Genomic DNA, 22,065 nt, shown 5'->3' with positions numbered 1-22,065 from the left:
AGCAGTCAGATGTAGCTCTCACAGTTGTCTGGCAGTCGGAGGGTTGCCGGATCAATCCCGCCCTGAGTGTGTCGTAGTGTCCCTGCACAAGACACCTAACCCCCAAATGCTCCTGATAAGCCGGTTGGTGCCTTGCACGGCAGCCAATCGCCGTTGGTGTGAGTGTGTGTGTGTGTATGAGTGGATGAATGAGAAGCATCAATTGTACAGCGCTTTGAATAAAGGCGTTACATATTTTTTTAAAAGAACAACAACGAACCAGGCAATGCCTCAGAGAGAGGGAGGCGTGAGCAGAGAGAGACTCACCAGCCTAAAAGACTAATCGAAGAACAGGGACTGTGCTCATCTCTTCAAGACGTGATATATTTATATATATATATATTTATAATAATTGCTGGCTACCAGGTTTCAAAATATGATATTATATTATATTATATTATATTGTATTATATTATGTTATATGCAATTACGTCACAATTATTTGCGACTCTATTCATTACAAAAAGAAAAACAACAAAATTATATTTCAAAGATTTTTTCATTTTATTTACTGAACCTTTATTTTGAAAAACTAAACTGAAGTTCCCAAACGTTGCAAGCCAACGATTTCTGCTCGTTAAAACTGTGAAGACACAAATCATTAATGAAACATGTATTTCAATTAATATGTCCATACACACATTCCCTTGTTTGGCTGTATTCATTTATGCATGGGTTGTGTTTAAATATTAAGAGCAAACTGCATCTCAAAGACACTGTCACTCAAAAATGAGTAAGGTAGCACACCCCACAAGGAGAACAAAAATCAGAGTACTTATGTTCACATTTTTTCTATTTATTTTGGCATTGTGAATAAAATAAATAAATAATCAAATATCGCACCAGAGGGCAGCGCTGAGTTGCTGAGTCGTCAGAGGTCTGATCAATTACACATACTTCCGGTGAAGCAGATGCAGGGCGAACTTTACAATAAAGTAGAGTCAAACAAGCAAACGGGCCCTGTTTGAATGAGTGAAGTAGATATTCCCGCAAGGAACAAATCACATAGAGAGGGTTTAACTCATTGCATAGACTACCTCAGAGACGGTAAGTATTGGTTATTATTTGGTATTATGTAACGATGTTAATTTCGAAAATGTGATTTACCATTTTTCATTTTATTCATAGAAACTGACGGTATACCTCCGCTTGTAAATGTAAAACCTTATGAATGCGACGTTTGACAATGCTAAAGAAAACCTACATTGCTTTTAGTATAATCATTACATTACATTACATTACATTATTGGCATTTGGCAGACGCTCTTATCCAGAGCGACGTACAACAAAGTGCATACCCATAACCAGGGATAAGTTCGCTGAAAGACCCTAGAGGGAAGTACAATTTCAACTGCTACCTGTACAACAAAGGGCCTTTTTTTTTTTTTTTTTTTTTTTTTTTTGAACAAACAAACAAACAAACAGAGCAAAAGTCACCAAAGTTAACTATCCAAACACTGCTTACCTAGCCAACTAAAAATACCGATACACAAAGCAGTCACAGAGACAACAATTAAGGTTCACAGGGAGGTAGGGAGGGATGGGGAGAGGTGCTGCTTGAAGAGGTGCGTCTTCAGCTTGCGCTTGAAGGTGGGGAGAGATTCTATAGTTCTGACCTCAACGGGGAGTTCGTTCCACCACCGTGGAGCCAGAACAGACAGTAGTCGTGAGCGTGAGGTGGAGGTTCTGAGAGGGGGAGGTGCCAAGCGGCCTGTGGAGGCTGAACGATGAGGTCTGGCAGGGGTGTAGGGTCTGATGATTTTTTGCAGATAAGCTGGGGAAGACCCTTTAACTGCTTGGAAGGCTAGCACCAATGTTTTGAATTTGATGCGAGCCATGACAGGCAGCCAGTGGAGGGAAGTAAGCAGGGGGGTGACGTGTGAGTATTTGGGAAGGTTGAAGACCAAACGAGCTGCTGCATTCTGGATGAGTTGGAGGGGTCTGATGGCGGACGCTGGGAGGCCAGCCAAGAGGGAATTGCAGTAGTCCAGGCGGGACAGAACCATCGCTTGGACCAGGAGCTGGGTCGAGTAGGGGGTGAGAAAGGGGCGGATTCTCCGTATGTTGTATAGGAAGAACCTGCAAGACCGGGTCACCGCCGCAATGTTCTCGGAAAGGGACAGTCTGCTGTCCATCACCACACCGAGGTTCCTTGCACTGGGTGACGGCGTGAGTGTGGTATCCCCGAGAGAAATGGAGAGATCCAGATGGGGAGAGGTATTAGCAGGGATGAATATCATTTCAGTTTTACCTGGGTTGAGCTTTAGATGGTGGTTGTCCATCCAGCTCTGGATGTCCCTCAGGCAAGCAGAGATACGGGCTGAAACCTGCGTATCAGACGGCGGGAACGAGACGAAGAGTTGGGTATCGTCCGCATAGCAGTGGTAGGATAGCCCATGTGCAGTGATCACAGGGCCAAGGGAGCGAGTGTAGAGAGAAAAAAGAAGTGGGCCAAGGACTGAGCCCTGGGGAACTCCTGTGGCGAGGGGCCGAGGTGTCGATACCGAACCAGCCCAGGCAACCTGGAAGGAGCGACCAGAGAGGTAGGACTCAATCCAGTCCAGGGCTGTGCCACAGATGCCCGTTGCCGACAGGGCAGACAGGAGGATGGAGTGATCCACAGTGTCGAAGGCAGCAGAGAGATCTAGAAGAATGAGGATAGAGGAGAGGGAGGCTGCTCGTGCGGCATGAAGTGACTCACTGACGGAGAGGAGCGCAGTCTCTGTCGAGTGGCCCGATCTGAAGCCAGACTGATGGGGGTCTAGCAGGTTGTTGTTAATCATTCACTTTTCTGCATTGATCAGCGGAAGCAATTAAGCAATTAAACATGAAGTAGCCGTTTGATCGCGAAATAAAGGCGGTGCCCACTGCGCAGGTTCCCAGGACTTTATTTCTGAGCTGGCGCTGCGTCCAATTACATTTCAATTATTTTAGACATGTAGCGTTTGATGCAGATGGGGTTGTATTAAGAGTACTGAGATTTGTGGTGTTTGCTGTTTCAATGATATTATTATGCCATCTAAAATGTGAAGGGATATTTGAGGTGCAGTTGGTTCATGACAGAAAATGTGTCATTACATTATAATAACTAGTTGTATATTTTTTCATTTATTCGTGGAGTAAAAAAGACTTGTTAATTGTAATAATGACAGCAGCTGATATGAGTTAATGAATTTATTTTGTTTTATTGGTTTTCTGTAAAGGTTTTCAACCTAACTCAAAACTCCAAGCTAACTTAAAAAACTCCAACAAAACCGATTGTGTGGAATATAAATGCTGTGGACTTGGAAAATAAACGTAAGGAAAGGAGTTGAGTTGTCCAGCGCGTCCTCTGTTGTTCTCTGAGCCATTTTCGAGTTTAGGCAGGCAGGATCTTACTTCCGCTAAATTAACGGAAGAGTTCACAAAGAACTGTAAAATAGCTTGTCCACAAGTGCAAGTACACAACGAGCTCGACATTTTGTTTTACTTATACTTCATAAACAACGTTTTAATTGCTTAACACACTGAAATAACGTGTGTAACGTTGTAAGCTTCCGTGAGCTAGCCAGCTAAATTGCTTGTAATTACGCATGACGTAATCATTACATTATATTACATTACTGGCATTTGGCAGACGCTCTTATCCAGAGCGACGTACAACAAAGTGCATACCCATAACCAGGGATAAGTTCGCTGAAATACCCTAGAGGGAAGTACAATTTCAACTGCTACCTGTACAACAAAGATAAGGACGAGGGCCAATTTCTTTTTTTTTTTTTTTTTTTGAACAAAGAAACAAACAACAGAGCAAAAGTGACCAAAGTTCACTATCCAAACACTTAATAGCGACTCGCATTACACACTTTCATATTGGCATTGTATTTCTACATTGATAATTCTGTTAAATAAATTGAATTCATTTCAATCTGCATCCTCTGGACTTGCACCACTGCACACCATGCAGCTTTGAGTCCTAACAGACATGGACGATTTTTTTGAAGGACAGGCTTTAAATCAGGCTTTACACTTTGAGTTTCGCCTGCCATGCTCCCAATGTAACCTGTCTCCCGGTTCCCCGAGAAAACCGGCGTCCCATAAAACAATGTCATTAAAGATTTCAAGGTTAAAACAATTGGCTCCGTTTCAGCGATTCTGTCACAGTCTGTAATTTCGTATGTTGCTGTGACGCAGTCTGAATAACAGAAAATTGTCTACGTATGACAGACGGCGGTCAAAGCAATCTTAACTGAAACAGGTCTTCGGAAATGTATTTCAGATTTCTCCATTTTTCTCCCAATTTGGTTGCTCATTGTACCCCATCTAATCCAATTAGAGTTAGTGTTAGATACACCACCCACACCCCGTCCCTCGGCGGCCCGAAGGAGAGCAACACGCCTTCTTCAAGCCGTTTCGTCTCATTCTCGTGACCGTGATTCTCGCCCGAGGTGCTTTTTGTGCGGCGATCAGCTATCCCTGCCATGTCCCTCCCTCTAGAGCAGCGAGCGAATTATGTCGTTCCACCGAGCCGGCCAAACAGAAGATACCATTTGTGTTAATTTGCTGTCGTTGTTTTGAATTCAACTTCCTGGTTCAAGTCTCGAGTTACTCCTGTAAAGTCAAATCTGTAAGCTGAAACCAATTTTTTGTTATCTAATTATTTCCCCCACATAAGCATCTCTCTCTCTCTCTGACAGGGCTTTGTGTTTTTGCAGATGAAGCTGTTGATCTTGGTAGCTGCTTTACTGGCCGTGACCAGTGCTGCCAGCATATCTCTGGAGGACCCAGAGGTCCATGCCTCTAAAACTGGTAAAAGAGCTGGCAAAACCCTGATACTTCTTCCAGCCAATCAGCTGTGCCCATTCAGCAAGGGCAGTGGTCCCCAAACTGTGGGGAAAGTATGTCTCTCTGCAGACTGTGTTTAGCATGTTTTACCCGGGTTTGATGGAAGGACAGTGCTCGTCAATACAGGGCTATTGTTCCCATTGCACTGCCTCTGTGCAATTCTGCCACCTCAGTGGAATGCTCCCAGAACTGTTGAGTTGAAATAGTACGGTATAGATCATGGGTTTTCCACAAACGGTTTTTTTTTTAAAGCTAGTTTTGTAGACAACAGGTTTGTGTCATTGGTGGGCTGATACACAGGGTGCTGAATAATGATCTTGAAATGGCATTTGGAGATAAACCTCAGGTGATGCAAGTTACCTGTGAGTCAGCAGCCAGCTGTGCTACAAAGGTTAACCAGGTTTGTTAAACATACAGAGATAACATCAGCAGGAACATTGTTGTTACTGTCTTGTGACTCTTTATTTGATTTGTTGTTTTTCTGTAAACCCTGGGTATTTTGCGCGAAACATGGAATACGACTTAATAGCGACTCACATTACACACTTTCATATTGGCATTGTATTTCTACATTGATCATTCTGTTAAATAAATTGAATTCAATTCAATCTGCATCCTCTGGACTTGCACCACTGCACACCATGCAGCTTAGAGTCCTAACAGACATAGATGTAAAATATTTTCGAGAGAACCGTGAGTTGTATCATATTTACTGGGTATATTGTATGAGGAATGTACTATAAAATTCACCATAACAAATTGAAATAAACTGACACCAGCCCAAATACCACTTCATAGGTTAATGACAGTGGATAAGTACTGTTAATAACTGAGGATTAGTACTGTAGATATCTGAGTCTATTTTCAGAACATTGACATATTTTTTCAATGGGGGGAAAAAAGGGATGTGCGGGCATTTCATTATGACCTAAGTCTGACTCTGTTCCTCTCCTCCCACAGCTTGAAGGTGAACGTATTTGCTGAATAGATGCTGGATTGGCCGTGGTGTTGTAGAGGCTGTTGGAATGCTGTAGGAGTGGGCTTCGGTCACTGACGCCTCTTCTCCTCCACCCGTCTTCTTCATTAAAGATGCTCTCCATGCAGATCTCGAGTCTGACTCAGTTCACTGTGGCATCCTTGGTGTGTGAGTGCTTGCGCGTCTGTGTGTGTGTGTGTGGTCCTACAAATAAACAAGGTAGTACAATGCAAAGCCCGGGTGACTTGTAGCGTAGTGGTTAAGGTCCATGACAGGGAGTCGCAAGGACAATGGTTCGATCCCCCAATGTAGCCACAAACATTTCTGTCTGTATCACATTTTAGTCTTGTAATGACACAATCTTATTTTTTCTCTCAAGTAGAAATATTATGAATTTTATTACTCAATTGGCAAATCATGAGTTGAGTAAACGCCTTGTTAATGAGACGTCAGACGAGAATGGCCAGACTGGTCGAAGGTGACGGTAACATAAACAACCACACATTACAACAGTGGTATGCAGAAGAGCATCTCTGACCACACAATGCAATTAAGTGGGTAGGCCACAGCAGTAGAAGTCTAATAAGTAGCTAATAAAGTGCTCACTGGGGGCGATATGGCTCAGGCAGTAGGAGCAGTCGTCTGGCAGTCGGAGGGTTGCCGGTTCGATGCCCCGCCTGGGCTGTGTCCCTGAGCAAGACACCTAAGCCCCAAATGCTCCTGACGAGCTGGTCGGTGCCTTGCATGGCAGCCAATCGCCGTCGGTGTGTGTGTGTGTGTATGAATGGGTGAATGAGAAGAATCAATTGTACAGCGCTTTGGATAAATAATGCTAATAATGGTCTGCTATAAAAAATGCAGACCATTTACCCTGTATCTACAATGCACAGAAATGTGGAGGAACGGTACAGTCTGAGGGCCTGGGTTTTAGTTTAGTTTATGTTTTAGTGATGGTTTCATCTTGTCGGTAACTGCATGTGCTGCTGCCTGCTTAGCCAGGTGCCCCCTCGTTCAGCACAGATGGAAGAGGCCTTCGGTGGCTCTGGATGTTGGCTCTGGATGAGTCCAGCGCCTCTACCTCTGGTTCTCACCTGAACGGCCGCGTTTCCCCATTCTGTCCTCCCCGGGCTCCTCAGGGCCGTCCAAGTCATGGATCATTTCCTTTGATTCAGAATGAAATGTCTGGTGCTGTCCACTTCTGTCATGCTCTCAACGTTGAGCGGATGAATGAGAAGCATCAATTGTACAGCGCTTTCAATAAAGGTGTTATATATATATATGTTTTAAAAAGAACAACAATGAACCAGGCATTGCCTCAGAGACTGGCCCCTCAGAGAGAGGGAGGCGTGAGCAGAGAGAGACTCACCAGCCTAAAAGACTAATCGAAGAACAGGGACTGTGCTCATCTCTTTAAGACATGAGTCTAAAGATAAAATTTTCGTTTACTAACTATTTTAAATTATTGCCGTAAGTTTTGATGCAGATAAGTCGGTAGGGAATTGATAGGCTTCGGCCTGAATGAAATGAAAATGCATCAACAATGGCTGGCTACAAGGTTTCATAATCTTATATTATATTATAGGCAATTACATCACAATTATTTGCAACCGTCTTTATTACGAAAAGAAAAGCGACAGAATTATATTTCAAAGATCATTTTATTTACTGAACCTTTATTTTGAAAAACTGAACTGAATATTGCAAGCCAACGATCTCGATGCGCCAACTCGGAACTGTATGTCTGCTTTTGAACTCCGGAAGAAACACACGCCTTTACAGTAAGCTCTGTTTGTAGATACATTTCTGCTCATTAAAACTGTTTAGCTGTGAGGATTTATGACGCACGCACAGTAGTTTGACAAAACTATCTTAACTGGATGGATCTTACTTCCGCTAAATTAACGGAAGAGTTCACAAATAACTGTAAAAGAGCAGTTATACTTTAGAAACAACGTTTTAATTGCTTAACACTGAAATAACGTATGTAACGTTGTAATCCTCCGTGAGCTAGCAATCTAAATTGCTTGTAATTACGCGTGAATACGACACAAATCACTAATACGACACACTTCCACATTGGCATTGTATTTCTACATTGATCATTCTGTTAAATACATTATATTAATTTTAACCTGCATCCTCTTGACTCGCACCACTGCACACCTAGCAGCTTAGAGTCCTAACAGACATAGACATTAAATATTTTCGAGAGAACCTTGAGTTGTATCACATTTAGTGGGTATATTGTGTGAGGAATGTACTATAAAATTCACCATAACAAATTGAAATAAACTGACACCAGCCCAAATGCGACTTCAGAGGTTAATGACGGTGGATAAGTACTGTAAATAACTGAGGATAAGTACTGTAGATATCTGAATCTATTTTCAGAACATTGCCACTCTGCAAACTTTTTGTCGTAATTCTGTGAGTAGAAAGTTTATGATCTCTCTGTTTTTACAGCGACGTCGGGGGAAGAGGAAGGGGACGTGGGTAAGTTGAGAGCCTGAAGTCCAGTTCAGATGAAACCTACAGCAGCTTTGAGCAGTTTTGTCAAATCTAGGCTCAGACAACAAATTCAATTCTTCAGAAAGGAGACAGAATGAGTTAAATTAGCAGGCTGAATGGAATGGACACAAAGGCTCTTAACAGTCAAATTTTCTTGAGGAAAAAAATTTAGTAAAGGCTACGCAATCCAAAGAAAACAACAAAACAATTAAACGACTGTTGCCTATTTTAAGTTGGATTAGAAGATTTGTCTTGTCTCTGAAGACCACAGCAGGTGACAGCAGTCAATCTAAATTATGGCCACTTGCACTGAGATCATACCAGTCCAAGTCACTTAGGTCACTCTGTCACAACTCTTGGGCTGAGTCCGCACCGCGTACGTCACTCCTCTCTCCATATCCATATCCTGGAGTGGCGCGCAGAGGGAGCGCGCCACTCCAGCTTGACTACAGCTGTCTTGTGTTGCTCTCTCTTCAACAGCTCGTAGATATCTTCTGAAGCCAAATTCTGGGATCCTGCTCTAAGGTCTAAAAACTTATCCCTTATATATCTTTTTTGCATACAAAAGTGTACCTTTTTTGATAAGAAATGCCCCCATTATGTCAAGCGGGAAGACATTTATCTTTTATATAACCTGTTTTTCAATGACCATATTAATTATTTCTGTTTTTCCAATTGTCATTTTCTCATACCTCAAAAGAACTGTCCCCAATATTTTATTTCATGGGCCCCTCTGGTTTGGGAATTTCCCCCATCTTAATATATGAGTGGAAAAACACTAGCCCTTATGTTGTTTTTAATGAACCTATTCATCACTGGTGTCTGTGTCAGTTTCATAATCTCTCCTTGACTTCCTCCAAACTTTGATTTCATGTAAGCCAGACGTTAAAGCCTGCCACCATCCCAACACCCTCTTCAGGTGCCCCTTTTTGTGGCGCCTTAAGGGATCTACAAAGGACATCCAGCCAATAGCTGAGTGTAAATCATCCGCCATTAATTATTAATTTTCTTTCGGTATTGACATCCCTTCCGTTTTCCTTATTTTTTGTTTTTCTTTAGCCAGGCATTGTGCCCCTCCCCTGTAGGGTTGGGGTATTCTCAGTCAGAACTTTAACCTTGCTCCTTAAAACCCTAAATCTAAGTCCCCCGACTTCAGACTCCTCTACTGACAAGTATGGCTGCTCATTCTCTGAACCACATATTTTTCTTCTTACGGGCGTTCTTACTACCACCTCGATGGCGTGTGCGAGGGGTTAACAATGCATTCCTTTCTAACCCATCCCCCGTCAATCTCTCATCAGGGGGGCCTAGGGCCGGGTCCTCGACAACTCTTGAACAACAACCAAACCTCTTCACCATATCTTCATATACATATTTAGTTGCAGCAACGTGATACACTGCTTGAAGGAGCAGGCCACTGACTGTTATCGAAAACATGAAATTAAGGAATCCATTGAGCTATGTGTTAAGGTAATTCGAGAGTCGAGAGGGGAGAGATAATACATGTATGTTTTAAAAAACTGAATTTGTTTGCAGAACAGTGTCTCTGTTGGATGGTCGATTTTAAGCATGTGACCTTGCTGTCTTTGTAGAACTCTATGACAATAACAGCGGAGATATAGACCAGGAATTTGAGATCTGGAAGAAGAAATATGGTAAGACTGAGAGCGTTGGAGTTTCATCCAACTCAAACACAAAATTAATATACTGTACTATATAATATACTATTCATTCTTTGTCTAGGCAGGTGAAAGCCAACATGAAGTTCACTTTGCCCATAACTGATCCAAGATGTATAATATGGGGCGGCCTGTAGCGTAGTGGTTAAGGTACATGACTGAGACCCGCAAGGTCGCCAGTTTGATGCCCTGGTGTAGCCATTATAAGATCTGCACAGCCCTTGATTAAGGCCCTTCACCCTACATTGTTCAATACCCTGCCTGTGGGTGTGTTGCAGTGTGCCTGAGCAAGACGCCCAACCCCCACATGCTCCTGACAAGCTGGTTGGTGCCTTGCATGGCAGCCAATCGCTGTGTTTGTGTGTTTGTGTGCGTGTGTGCGTGTGTGTGGCATTAATTGTACAGGGCTTTTGATAAAGGCGCTATATAAACGCCAACCATTTACCATCCTGTCCTGGAGGGGGCGCTGTGTCAGCAGGTTTAGCTCCAGTCTTCTGCCCATCACGTCTTCAGTGAAGTCCTATATTCTGCCCCTTTTTTTCTGCCTTTCATTGCATGGCCAGGTAAGACCTACACTACCCCTGAAGAGGAGGCTGGTCGGAGGCAGGCCTGGCTGAAGACCAGGGTCAGTGTGACGGAGCACAACCGCAAGTATCTGGCCGGGAAGGAGACTTGGACAATGGGGGCGAACATGTTCGCTGACATGGTGAGAACGGAAAAATAAATACATTAGCATTTAGCCGCTTAGCAGATGCTGTAATCCAGAGTGGCCCCTAGGGCCCAAGTCATCACGGGTCATGCCCATAGCAGTACAGGGGGCCGCGGGGTGCTATAATGGGTACGGGGCTAGGGCTTGTCACCTGAAGGTTGCTGGTTCCATTCCCTCAGCGCAAGTTCTGTGTGAGGTACTTCATCTGGATTACATCAGTATACACTCACTGAGAACTTTATTAGGAACGCCTGTACACCTCCTTAGTCATGCAGTTATCTAATCAGCCAATTGTGTGGCAGCAGTGCAATGCATAAAATCACGCAGATACGGGTCAGGAGCTTCAGATGTTCACATCAACCATCAGAATGGGGAAAAAATGTCATCTATGTGACTTTGACTGTGGCATGATTGCTGGTGCCAGACGGGCTGGTTTGAGTATTTCTGTAACTGTTGATCTCCTGGGATATTCACACACATCAGTTTCTAGAGTTCACAGAGAATGATGCAAAAAACAAAAAACATCCATCGTCTTAGTTTTTTTATTGTCATGTCACGTATTACGTCAGTCTAGTCTCGCCACGTTTTCAAGTTTTATTTCGTGTTACGTTTCATTTTCGTGTCAAGTTATCTTCATGTTTAGTTTTTGTTACAATTTATTTTTTAGTCTTGTCATGTCACGTTATATAATTTATTCATGTCACATTTCGCAAATTTGTTATGTCACGATTTATGTTGTTTCGTGTTATGATGTTCCGTTTATTGATTAGCATCCACTTTTTCATGTCTTTCGGCAAACCTTATTATTGTAAACCAAAATGATTGCCTCCTATTTATCAGTGCACTTTTGAGTGGTTTTCCAAGCCATTTTCCACGTTACGATCCAAGCCTGTTTATTGACAAAAGATTATTGACTTCTGTTTTGTTGGCCACTGCCTGCCTGTACCACACTCTTGCCGGCTATCTTTGTACTTTTGCCTGCCTACCATCCGTATGCACTACTGCCCCGCTGACAGCTTTCCTGGTTACTGGACTTTTTGCATGGTGTACCGATTTTGAGACTGCCTTCTCCCTCGGTACTGTACTTTGGTTTTGGCTGGATTATATGTGTAGGAACTTTGCTTATTTTTCCACCACGCTCATTGGACAATCCCTTTTTTGAAGCCCTGATGGGACGTTATTACGCCTTTCTTTGTCTGAGTCCTGCATTTTGGGTCCAACCCCCACGCACCCGTCTCAAATGTTGTGTTTATGTTTTTAAATGGGGGGGGCGGGAAAAGGTATGTGCGGGCATTTCATCATGGCCTAAGTTTGATTCTGTTCCTCTCCTCCCACAGCTTGAAGGTGAACATATTTGCTGAATAGATGCTGGATTGGCCGTGGTGTTGGCGGGGCTGTAGGAATGATGTAGCAGTGGGCATCGGTCACTGACGCCTCTTCTCCTCCACCCGTCTTCTTCATTAAAGATGCTCTCCATGCAGATCTCGAGTCTGACTCAGTTCACTGTGGCATTCTTGGTGTGTGAGTGCTTGCGTGTCTGTGTGTGTGTGAGTGAGTGAGTTTGCGTGTGTGTGCGGTCCTACAAATAAACAAGGTAGTACACTGCAAAACCCGGGTGACTTGTAGCGTAGTGGTTAAGGTCCATGACAGGGAGCCGCAAGGACAATGGTTCGATCCCCCAATGTAGCCACAAACATTTCTGTCTATCACATTTTAGTCTTGTTATGACACAATCTTATTTTTTCTCTCAAGTAGAAATATTATTAATTTTATTACTCAATTGGCAAATCATGAGTTGAGTAAACGCCTTGTTAATGAGACATCAGACGAGAATGGCCAGACTGGTTGAAGGTGACAGTAACAAACAACCACACATTACATCAGTGGTATGCAGAAGAGCATCTCTGACCACACAATGCATCATAGCTCTTAAGTGGATAGGCTACAGCAGTAGAAGTTGAATAAATAGCTAATAAAGTGCTCACTGAGTTTATGTATGTATCTACATTGCACAGAAGTGTGGAGGGACGGTACAGTCTGAGGGCCCAGGTTTTAGTTTAGGTTATGTTTTAGTTATGGTTTCACATTGTCTGTAACTGCATGTGCTGCTGCCTGCTTAGCCAGGTGCCCCCTCGTTCAGCACAGATGGAAACGGCCTTCGGGGGCTCTGGATGTTGGCTCTGGATGAGTCCAGCGCTTCTACCTCTGGTTCTCACCTGAACGGCCGCATTTCCCCATTCTTTACATTACATTACATTATTGGCATTTGGCAGACGCGAAGGCCTTTTTTTTTTTTCTTTTTTTTTTTTTTGAGAACAAAGAAACGAACAAACAGAGCAAAAGTGACCAAAGTTAACTATCCAAACACTGCTTACCTAGCCAGCTAAAAATACCGATACACAAAGCAAGTCACAGAGACAACAATTAAGGTTCACAGGGAGGTAGGGAGGGATGGGGAGAGGTGCTGCTTGAAGAGGTGCGTCTTCAGCTTGCGCTTGAAGGTGGGGAGAGGTTCTACAGTTCTGACCTCAACGGGGAGTTCGTTCCACCACCGTGGAGCCAGAACAGACAGTAGTCGTGAGCGTGAGGTGGAGGTTCGGAGAGGGGGAGGTGCCAAGCGGCCTGTGGAGGCTGAACGAAGAGGTCTGGCAGGGGTGTAGGGTCTGATGATTTTTTGTAGATAAGCTGGGGAAGACCCTTTAACTGCTTGGAAGGCTAGCACCAATGTTTTGAATTTGATGCGAGCCATGACAGGCAACCAGTGGCTGTCCTCCCCAGGCTCCTCAGGGCCGTCCAAGTCATGGATCATTTCCTTTGATTCAGAATGAAATGTCTGGTGCTGTCCACTTCTGTCATGCTCTCAACGTTGAGCGGATGAATGAGAAGCATCAATTGTACAGCGCTTTCAATAAAGGCGTTATATATTGTGGTGCCTCGGGGTGGATCCTGAGGGGCAGTGGGCGGGCGCAGCTGGAAACCAGACACAGGAGATAGCAGATATCAGAAAAAATTATTTTTATTTTTTCTGTGGTTTTTTTTTTTTGGGTATTGGTGATAGCGCCCCCCCTCAGGGCAAGGGTAGGGGAAAACTGGAGAAATAAAAGGGGCCGTTCAGGCAAAAATAAACTAAGGTTCTTCCCAGACTGGGGTATGCTCCAGGGCCTCCTCCCTCCTTCCCTCTTCAGCCACGTCTGGGCTGGGTGGGGGAAACACAAAGATATAGGGTAAGTAGGACGGGTCTTTGTTTGGCTCACGTGTCCGGCGTCCGTTCCGGGTCTTTGGGGTTGCCGTTCGTAAAGGTGGGGTCTCCTTCAGGGTCAGTACAGCAGGGCATAGACGGTCCTTCTCTCTCTCTCTCTCTCTCTCTCTCTCTCTCTCTCTCTCTCTCTCTCTCTCTCTCTCTGCCTTTCTCTCTCTCTCTCTCTCTCTCTCTCTCTCTCTCTCTCTGCCTTTCTCTCTCTCTCTCTGCCTTTCTCTCTCTCTCTCTCTCTGCCTTTCTCTCTCTCTCTCTCTCTCTGCCTTTCTCCCTCTCACACGCTCAGGAAGGGTGCCGACTGAACCTGTTTGCAGCCTCGACCGCGCCTTAAATACCATTCCCTGCTCGTTAGGAAACAGGCTGCAGCTGAGTCAGTACCTTTCCATTCTGCTCACTCATGTGCGCTGTCCGGGGTCCTGGACTGCAGGTAGAGGGATCTCTCTCCAAGGTGCTGATCTTCCCATCACCTCTCTAGGAAGATATACTCCTTCCCAGACCTCTCCTAATGCGTGACGTCTGCGCGGTTGCTCTCCGCGGGTCCCTCCAGGGTTCCCCACCCACGTGGCACAACATGCAGGAGCAGGGGTGCCACAATATATATATATGTTTTAAAAAAGAACAACAATGAACCAGGCATTGCCTCAGAGACTGGCCCCTCAGAGAGAGGGAGGCGTGAGCAGAGAGAGACTCACCAGCCTAAAAGACTAATCGAAGAACAGGGACTGTGCTCATCTCTTTTAGACATGAGTCGAAAGATAAAACTTTTGTTTACTAACTATTTTAAATTATTGCCGTAAGTTTTGATGCAGATAAGTCGGTAGGGAATTGATAGGCTTTGGCCAGACATGAAATGCATCAACAATTGCTGGCTACAAGGTTTCATAATCTTATATTATATTATAGGCAATTACATCACAATTATTTGCAACTGTATTCATTACGAAAAGAAAAGCGACAGAATTATATTTCAAAGGTCATTTTATTTACTGAACTTTTATTTTGAAAAACTCAACTGAAGTCAACTGAACTCAACTGAACCCAAATATTGCAAGCCAACGATCTCGATGCGCCAACTCGGAACTGTACGTCTGCTTTTGAACTCCGGAAGAAACACACGTCTTTACGGTAAGCTCTGTTTGTAGATACATTTCTGCTCATTAAAACTGTTTAGCTGTCAGGATTTATGACGCACGCACAGTAGTTTGACATATGACTGCAAAGAAAGTCATGCTAAACAGAACTGTCTTAACTGGATGGATCTTACTTCCGCTAAATTAACGGAAGAGTTCACAAATAACTGTAAAAGAGCAGTTATACTTTAGAAACAACGTTTTAATTGCTTAACACTGAAATAACGTATGTAACGTTGTAATCCTCCGTGAGCTAGCAATCTAAATTGCTTGTAATTACGCGTGAATACGACACAAATCACTACTACGACACACTTCCACATTGGCATTGTATTTCTACATTGATCATTCTGTTAAATACATTGTATTAATTTTAACCTGCATCCTCTTGACTCGCACCACTGCACACCTAGCAGCTTAGAGACCTAACAGACATAGACATTAAATATTTTCGAGAGAACCTTGAGTTGTATCACATTTAGTGGGTATATTGTGTGAGGAATGTACTTTAAAATTCACCGTAACGAATTCAAATAAACTGACACCAGCCCAAATGCGACTTCAGAGGTTAATGACAGTGGATAAGTACTGTAAATAACTGAGGATAAGTACTGTAGATATCTGAATCTATTTTCAGAACATTGTCATTCTGTTTTTACAGCGATGTCGGGGGATGAGGAAGAGGACGTGGGTAAGTTGAGAGCCTGAAGGTTCAGATGAAAGCTACAGCAGCTTTGAGCAGTGTTGTGAAATCTAGGCTCAGACAACAAAGGACAACGTTTTATTTGCTTAACACACTGAAATAACGTATGTAACGTTGTACTCCTCCGTGAGCTAGCCATCTAAATTGCTTGTAATTACGCATGAATACGACACACTTCCACATTGGCATTGTATTTCTACATTGATCATTCTGTTAAATAAATTGTATTAATTTTAACCTGCATCCTCTTGACTCGCACCACTGCACACCTAGCAGCTTAGATTCCTAACAGACATACCGTTAATCCTCAAATTGTGTCCGGGGTCTTTTATTTACTTAGGTTGGACAAAGCACAGGCCTTTATATGGGGCAGGCTTGTATTCGAGGCAGGCCTGTATTTCTTATTAGGCTTCTGTTGTGGAATTTTATTCTTAGAAATAAAGTAAAAGGCTACACTTAAAGCGGGCCAACACTGTTCAACACTTCCTGTAACCGTTCAGAAATCAATTAGTGTAGGCTAATCAGGAAACACCGTTTGGTAATTCATAGTGTCAGTCTTAACAGACTTAGTTTATTGCAAATATTCTCAAACACAATACATCACATGCAAGTCCAGAATCCATAAAATAACTACTTGCCAGACACGCCTTCATGAACAATAACAAATTAGCGTAGATAACAGCAAGTTAAGGATCTTTTTTTCCTAAAGTGCATTTTATTGTGAGATATGCTTTTCGTTTGGAGCAGCATAACGGTTATCCGGCTATCAAAAGATTTTCGCTTTGGTTTGGGATTTAATTTACTTTTGGACTGTTTGATTCTATTGCTAAATGTTGGGACTGATGGGCACTGAAATCTGGGAGGTATTTGATGGTTCACTGTTACGTTTTATGTAGTTGAAAGAGTGTCGGGATTTCCACCCGTCTGTTTAGTGCGAGGCAAGGCAGCCGCTTTCATTCATTCATTGAACGTGCGCTGTGCTGTAAATACATGCAATCCTTTTTGCGTAGCCAAGTAGACTAAATTGAGTTAATTTTAAAATTTTCCTGATTTACTTTTTATTTAATTCGTAGGCTGGAATGCCTCGCGGCAACAATTGTGTTTGTGAATGTATACTGCTTCAGCCTTTGGCAAGCTACTTAGAAGGGGGCGGCAAGCGACTGATAGCTTGAGAGCAACGTGTCGGAGACCCATGGTGTAGGACAACGACTTTTCATTGGCAACAGTATTAAACCAACCAACAATATAAAATATTAAGAAGAGCTCTTTTATTTCATTGAGTTAAATCGAAACAATGTCTTCTAGTGCTCATGGACTGATAGCCCTACTGGTAGGCAATATTACCCCGGCTTGTATTTTGGGGCCTGAATTGTCTGAATTGGCCACGCCCCCGGCTATTATCCGAGGCCCGGCTTCAAATAGAATCCCGGACACAATTTGAGGATTTACTGTAGACATTAAATATTTTCGAGAGAACCTTGAGTTGTATCACATTTAGTGGGTATATTGTGTGAGGAATGTACTATAAAATTCACCATATATTCACTCAAATACGACTTCAGAGGTTAATGACAGTGGATAAGTACTGTTAATAACTGAGGATTAGTACTGTAGATATCTGAATCTATTTTCAGAACATTGCCACTCTGCAAACCTTTTGTCGTAATTCTGTGAGTAGAAAGTTTATGATCTCTCTGTTTTCACAGCGACATCGGGGGAAGAGGAAGAGGACGTGGGTAAGTTGAGAGCCTGAAGTCCAGTTCAGATGAAACCTACAGCAGCTTTGAGCAGTTTTGTCAAATCTTGGCTCAGACAACAAATTACATTCTTCAGAAAGGAGACAGAATGAGTTAAATTAGCTGGCTGAATGGAATGGACGCAAAAGGCTCTTAACAGTCTAATTGTCTTGAGGAAAATTTTTTAGTAAAGGCTATGCAATCCAAAGAAAACAATAAAACAATTAAACGACTGTTGCCTATTTTAAATTGGATTAGAAGATTTGTCTTGTCTCTGAAGACCACAGCAGGTGACAGCAGTCAATCTAAATTATGGTCACTTGCACTGAGATCATACCAGTCCAAGTCACTTAGGTCACTCTTGAACAACAACCAAACCTCTTCACCATGTCTTCATATACATATTTAGTTGCAGCAACGTGATACACTGCTTTATCGAAAACATGAAATTAAGGAATCCATTGAGCTATATGTTATATGTAGGTAATTCATGGAGGGGAGGCATTGTATCAGAGGCAATGGAGGGGAGGCATTGTATCAGAATTAAACGTTCAGTCCCGTTACAAGAGTTGAGAGGGGAGAGATTATTCATCTTTATTTGAAATAACTGAATTTGTTTGCAGAACAGTGTCTCTGTTGGATGGTTGATTTTAAGAATGTGACCTTGCTGTCTTTGTAGAACTCTATGACAATAACAGCGGGAATATAGACCAGGAATTTGAGATCTGGAAGAAGAAATATGGTAAGACTGAGTGCGTTGGAGTTTCATCCAACTCAAACACAAAATGAATATTTTATACAGCTGTACTATATGATATACTATTCATTCTTTGTCCAGGCAGGTGAAAGCCAACATGAACTTCACTTTGCCAATAACTGATCCAAGATGTATAATATGGGGCGGCCTGTAGCGTAGTGGTTAAGGTACATGACTGAGACCCGCAAGGTTGGCGGTTCCATGCCCCGTTGTAGCCATCACAAGATCTGCACGGACCTTGACCCTTTTACCCTGCACTGCTCCAGGGGAGCATTGTCTCCTACTTAACCTAATCAACTGTACGTCGCTCTGGATAAGATACGTCTGCCAAAAGACAGAATGTACTCTACGTGAGTCATCGCAAGGTGTGCTTCTCTCCTTAATGCATACGCATTTAAGCATGGGCAGAGATATTATAGGTGCGTTGAAGTTTACAGAGTTACCTCGGGTTGATTTTGAGTGAAAGTCCTCTGCCTCCAACGAGCAGGCAGGGCGAAGGGGAGACCACAAGGAAGATATAGTGCACTGAGAGCATCACACCATTTCACCTCCCCAATCAAGAACGGTGAACATTAAGCTTCCAAGCAATAATACGCCTGGGCGTTTATCACCAAAAATATTGGCTCAATTTCCCAAGCATTCACTTAAAAGTAAAAGTAGGCAGAACAAGTCGTCTGGCAGTCAGAGGGTTGCCGGTTCGATACCCTGCCCGTGGATGTGTCGAAGTGTGCCTGAGCAAGACGCCAAACCCCCCAAATGCTCCTGACGAGCTGGTTGGTGTCTTGCATGTCAGCCAATCGCCGTTGGTGTGTGTGTGTGTGTGTGTGTGTGTGTGTGTGAGAAGCATCAATTGTACAGGGCTTTGGATGAAGGCACTATATAAATGGAAACCATTTACCATCCTGTCCTGGAGGGGGCGCTGTGTCAGCAGGTTTAGCTCATCACGCCTTCAGTGAAGTCCTATATTCTGCCCCTTTTTTTCTGCCTTTCATTGCACGGCCAGGTAAGACCTACGCTACCCCTGAAGAGGAGGCTCGTCGGAAGCAGGCCTGGCTGGAGACCAGGGTCAGGGTGACGGAGCACAACCGCAACTATCTGGCCCGGGAAGGAGACTTGGACAATGGGGGCGAACATGTTCGCTGACAGGGTGAGAACGGAATTTAGCCGCTTAGCAGATGCTGTAATCCAGAGTGGCCCCTAGGGCCCAAGTCATCACGGGTCATGCCCATAGCAGTACAGGGGGCCGCGGGGTGTTATAATGGATACTGGGCTAGGGCTCGTCACCTGAAGGTTGCTGGTTCCATTCCCTCAACTTAATCTGGATTACATCAGTATACACTCACTGAGCACTTCATTAGAAACACCTGTACACCTCCTTAGTGATGCAGTTATCTAATCAGCCAATTGTGTGGCAGCAGTGCAATGCACAAACTCATGCAGGTACGGGTCAGGAGCTTCAGATGTTCACATCAACCATCAGAATGGCGAAAAAATGTCATCTATGTGACTTTGACTGTGGCATGATTGCTGGTGCCAGACGGGCTGGTTTGAGTATTTCTGTAACTGTTGATCTCCTGGGATTTTCACACACATCAGTTTCTAGAGTTCAGAGAGAATGATGCGAAATGTGCGCAGCTCAGCAGAGTCCTACCGCTGGCCGCTGGCTTTTTAAATGGGGGGGCTGGAAAAGGGATGTGCGGGCATTTCAGCTTGGCATAAGTTTGACTCTGTACCTCTCCTCCCACAGCTAGAAGGTGACCATTGTTGCTGCATTGGTGGTGTTGGCGGGGCTGATGGGATGATAGGAATGTTCTAGCAGTGGGCATCGGTCTCAATGCACTCTCTTCTGCTCCACCCGTCTTCTTCATTAAAGATGCTCTCCATTCAGATCTCGAGTCTGACTCAGTTCACTGTGGCATTCTTGGTGTGTGAGTGCTTGTGTGTCTCTGTGTGTGTGTGAGTTTGCGTGTGTGTGCGTTGGTATCTCAATCAAACCTCTCAATCAAGGGGTTAAGACTTAGAGAGCAGCAATGAAGAGGCTATACCACAAGATGCAAACCACTCCTCAGTAGTAAGATTACAATTTGCACAAGAAATACAGAAATGAGCCATAGTTCTGGAGCAAAGTTTTATGGACTGAAGAGATTAAGATTAAGCTCTACCAAAGTGATGGAAAGGCCAGAAAGTGTGGAGAAAGAAGGGATCTCATGATCCAAAACATAGGAGCTCATCTGTGAAGCACGGTGGAGGAAGGGTCATGGCTTGGGCTTGCATGGCTGCTTCTGGAGTGGGCTCACTAATCTTTCTTGATGATGCAACTCATGATGCCAGCAGCAGGATGAATTCAGAAGTCTACAACAACATTCTGTGCCAATTTACGGAGAAATGCATCCAAACTAATTGGGAGGAACTTCATCATGCAACAAAACAATGACCAAAAACACAGTACTAACACAACAAAGGACTTCATTAGGGTGAAAATGTGGAAGGTTTTAGACTGGCTAAGTCCATCACCAACCAGTCTGCCAGAAGCTGCCATCTCCTCAACACTTGAAATTTTGAGTTCAGAGTTCAAAGAAGAGACAAATCCAGTGAAAAACTCAAAAGTGGAACCGGTCATTTCATTTGTCCTTTGCTTTGTTTTTGTTTTCTTATGCAATTTTGACTGGTTGGACAAGGTGTGAAGTCCAGGGGTCAGAAAGTTAAAGTCCTGCAGTTTGTTTCCTCCTCCCATGACCCAGCCAGGTGATTTCACTCATTAGTTCTATCTGCTGGCTGACGAATTGTGCTAATTAGCAAATCCAGGTGGTTGGAACAAAAAACAGCAGAGGACTTTTGCTTTCTGAACCTGGACTTCCCACCCCTGCTCATTGGCAGTGACGGTTTTGATTGGAATCAGTCTTTTCATGACCAACATTTTGCTCAGCTTCCAACCACTTCATCTCTTCTTCTGTGAAAACAGAATGAACAGAAACAAACTTTACAACGCAGACCACAATAAAACTGATGGCAAAGCACCAGTGTAGTCTCAGTCCAGACAGGTGTGGCCGAACACACTCTACTCACCAGAGGGCATAATTAGTCCCATTGGAGGATGTTCACCTTCAAGCTGTGGGAGGAGAGGAGCAGTCAGATGTAGCTCTCACAGTTGTCTGGCAGTCGGAGGGTTGCCGGATCAATCCCGCCCTGAGTGTGTCGTAGTGTCCCTGCACAAGACACCTAACCCCCAAATGCTCCTGATAAGCCGGTTGGTGCCTTGCACGGCAGCCAATCGCCGTTGGTGTGTGTGTGTGTGTATGAGTGGATGAATGAGAAGCATCAATTGTACAGCGCTTTGAATAAAGGCGTTACATATTTTTTTAAAAGAACAACAACGAACCAGGCAATGCCTCAGAGAGAGGGAGGCGTGAGCAGAGAGAGACTCACCAGCCTAAAAGACTAATCGAAGAACAGGGACTGTGCTCATCTCTTCAAGACGTGAGTCTAAATATCAAATTTAGAATCAATAATTGCTGGCTACCAGGTTTCAAAATATGATATTATATTATATTATATTATATTGTATTATATTATGTTATATGCAATTACGTCACAATTATTTGCGACTCTATTCATTACAAAAAGAAAAACAACAAAATTATATTTCAAAGATTTTTTCATTTTATTTACTGAACCTTTATTTTGAAAAACTAAACTGAAGTTCCCAAACGTTGCAAGCCAACGATTTCTGCTCATTAAAACTGTGAAG

At 43.5% G+C, this 22,065-nt stretch overlaps 1 protein-coding gene and 1 long non-coding RNA gene across 5 annotated transcripts; both read left to right on the top strand.

The window, feature by feature from the left end:
- The first annotated feature begins 988 nt into the window (after window positions 1–988).
- On the top strand, window positions 989–6,032 carry LOC133129990 (uncharacterized). Its single transcript, XR_009708892.1, has 3 exons — window positions 989–1,086; window positions 4,734–4,827; window positions 5,824–6,032. It is a non-coding gene; the product is annotated as an uncharacterized LOC133129990 (long non-coding RNA).
- A 1,512-nt stretch (window positions 6,033–7,544) lies between these two features.
- On the top strand, window positions 7,545–20,204 carry LOC133129944 (cystein proteinase inhibitor protein salarin-like). 4 transcript variants are annotated; one of them, XM_061244219.1, is made up of 6 exons: window positions 7,545–7,617; window positions 15,783–15,812; window positions 17,531–17,560; window positions 18,240–18,302; window positions 19,321–19,464; window positions 20,065–20,204. In XM_061244219.1, exons 1-5 carry the CDS (start codon window positions 7,557–7,559, stop codon window positions 19,458–19,460), a joined length of 324 nt encoding a protein of 107 aa, XP_061100203.1. In that variant the 5' UTR covers window positions 7,545–7,556; the 3' UTR covers window positions 19,461–19,464; window positions 20,065–20,204. The 4 variants fall into 4 exon arrangements, with proteins under 4 accessions (XP_061100203.1, XP_061100202.1, XP_061100201.1 ...); XM_061244218.1 differs by lacking the exon at window positions 7,545–7,617 and adding an exon at window positions 15,009–15,116 and having other exon boundaries at window positions 20,069–20,204; XM_061244217.1 differs by lacking the exon at window positions 7,545–7,617 and adding an exon at window positions 15,009–15,116.
- The last annotated feature ends 1,861 nt before the right edge of the window (window positions 20,205–22,065 follow it).

The sequence above is a fragment of the Conger conger genome, chromosome 1, assembly GCF_963514075.1.
Source record: "Conger conger chromosome 1, fConCon1.1, whole genome shotgun sequence".
Lineage (NCBI taxonomy): Eukaryota > Metazoa > Chordata > Actinopteri > Anguilliformes > Congridae > Conger > Conger conger.
Note: the sequence above shows the minus strand (reverse complement) of the source record. Positions and strands in the feature narration are given on the sequence as shown.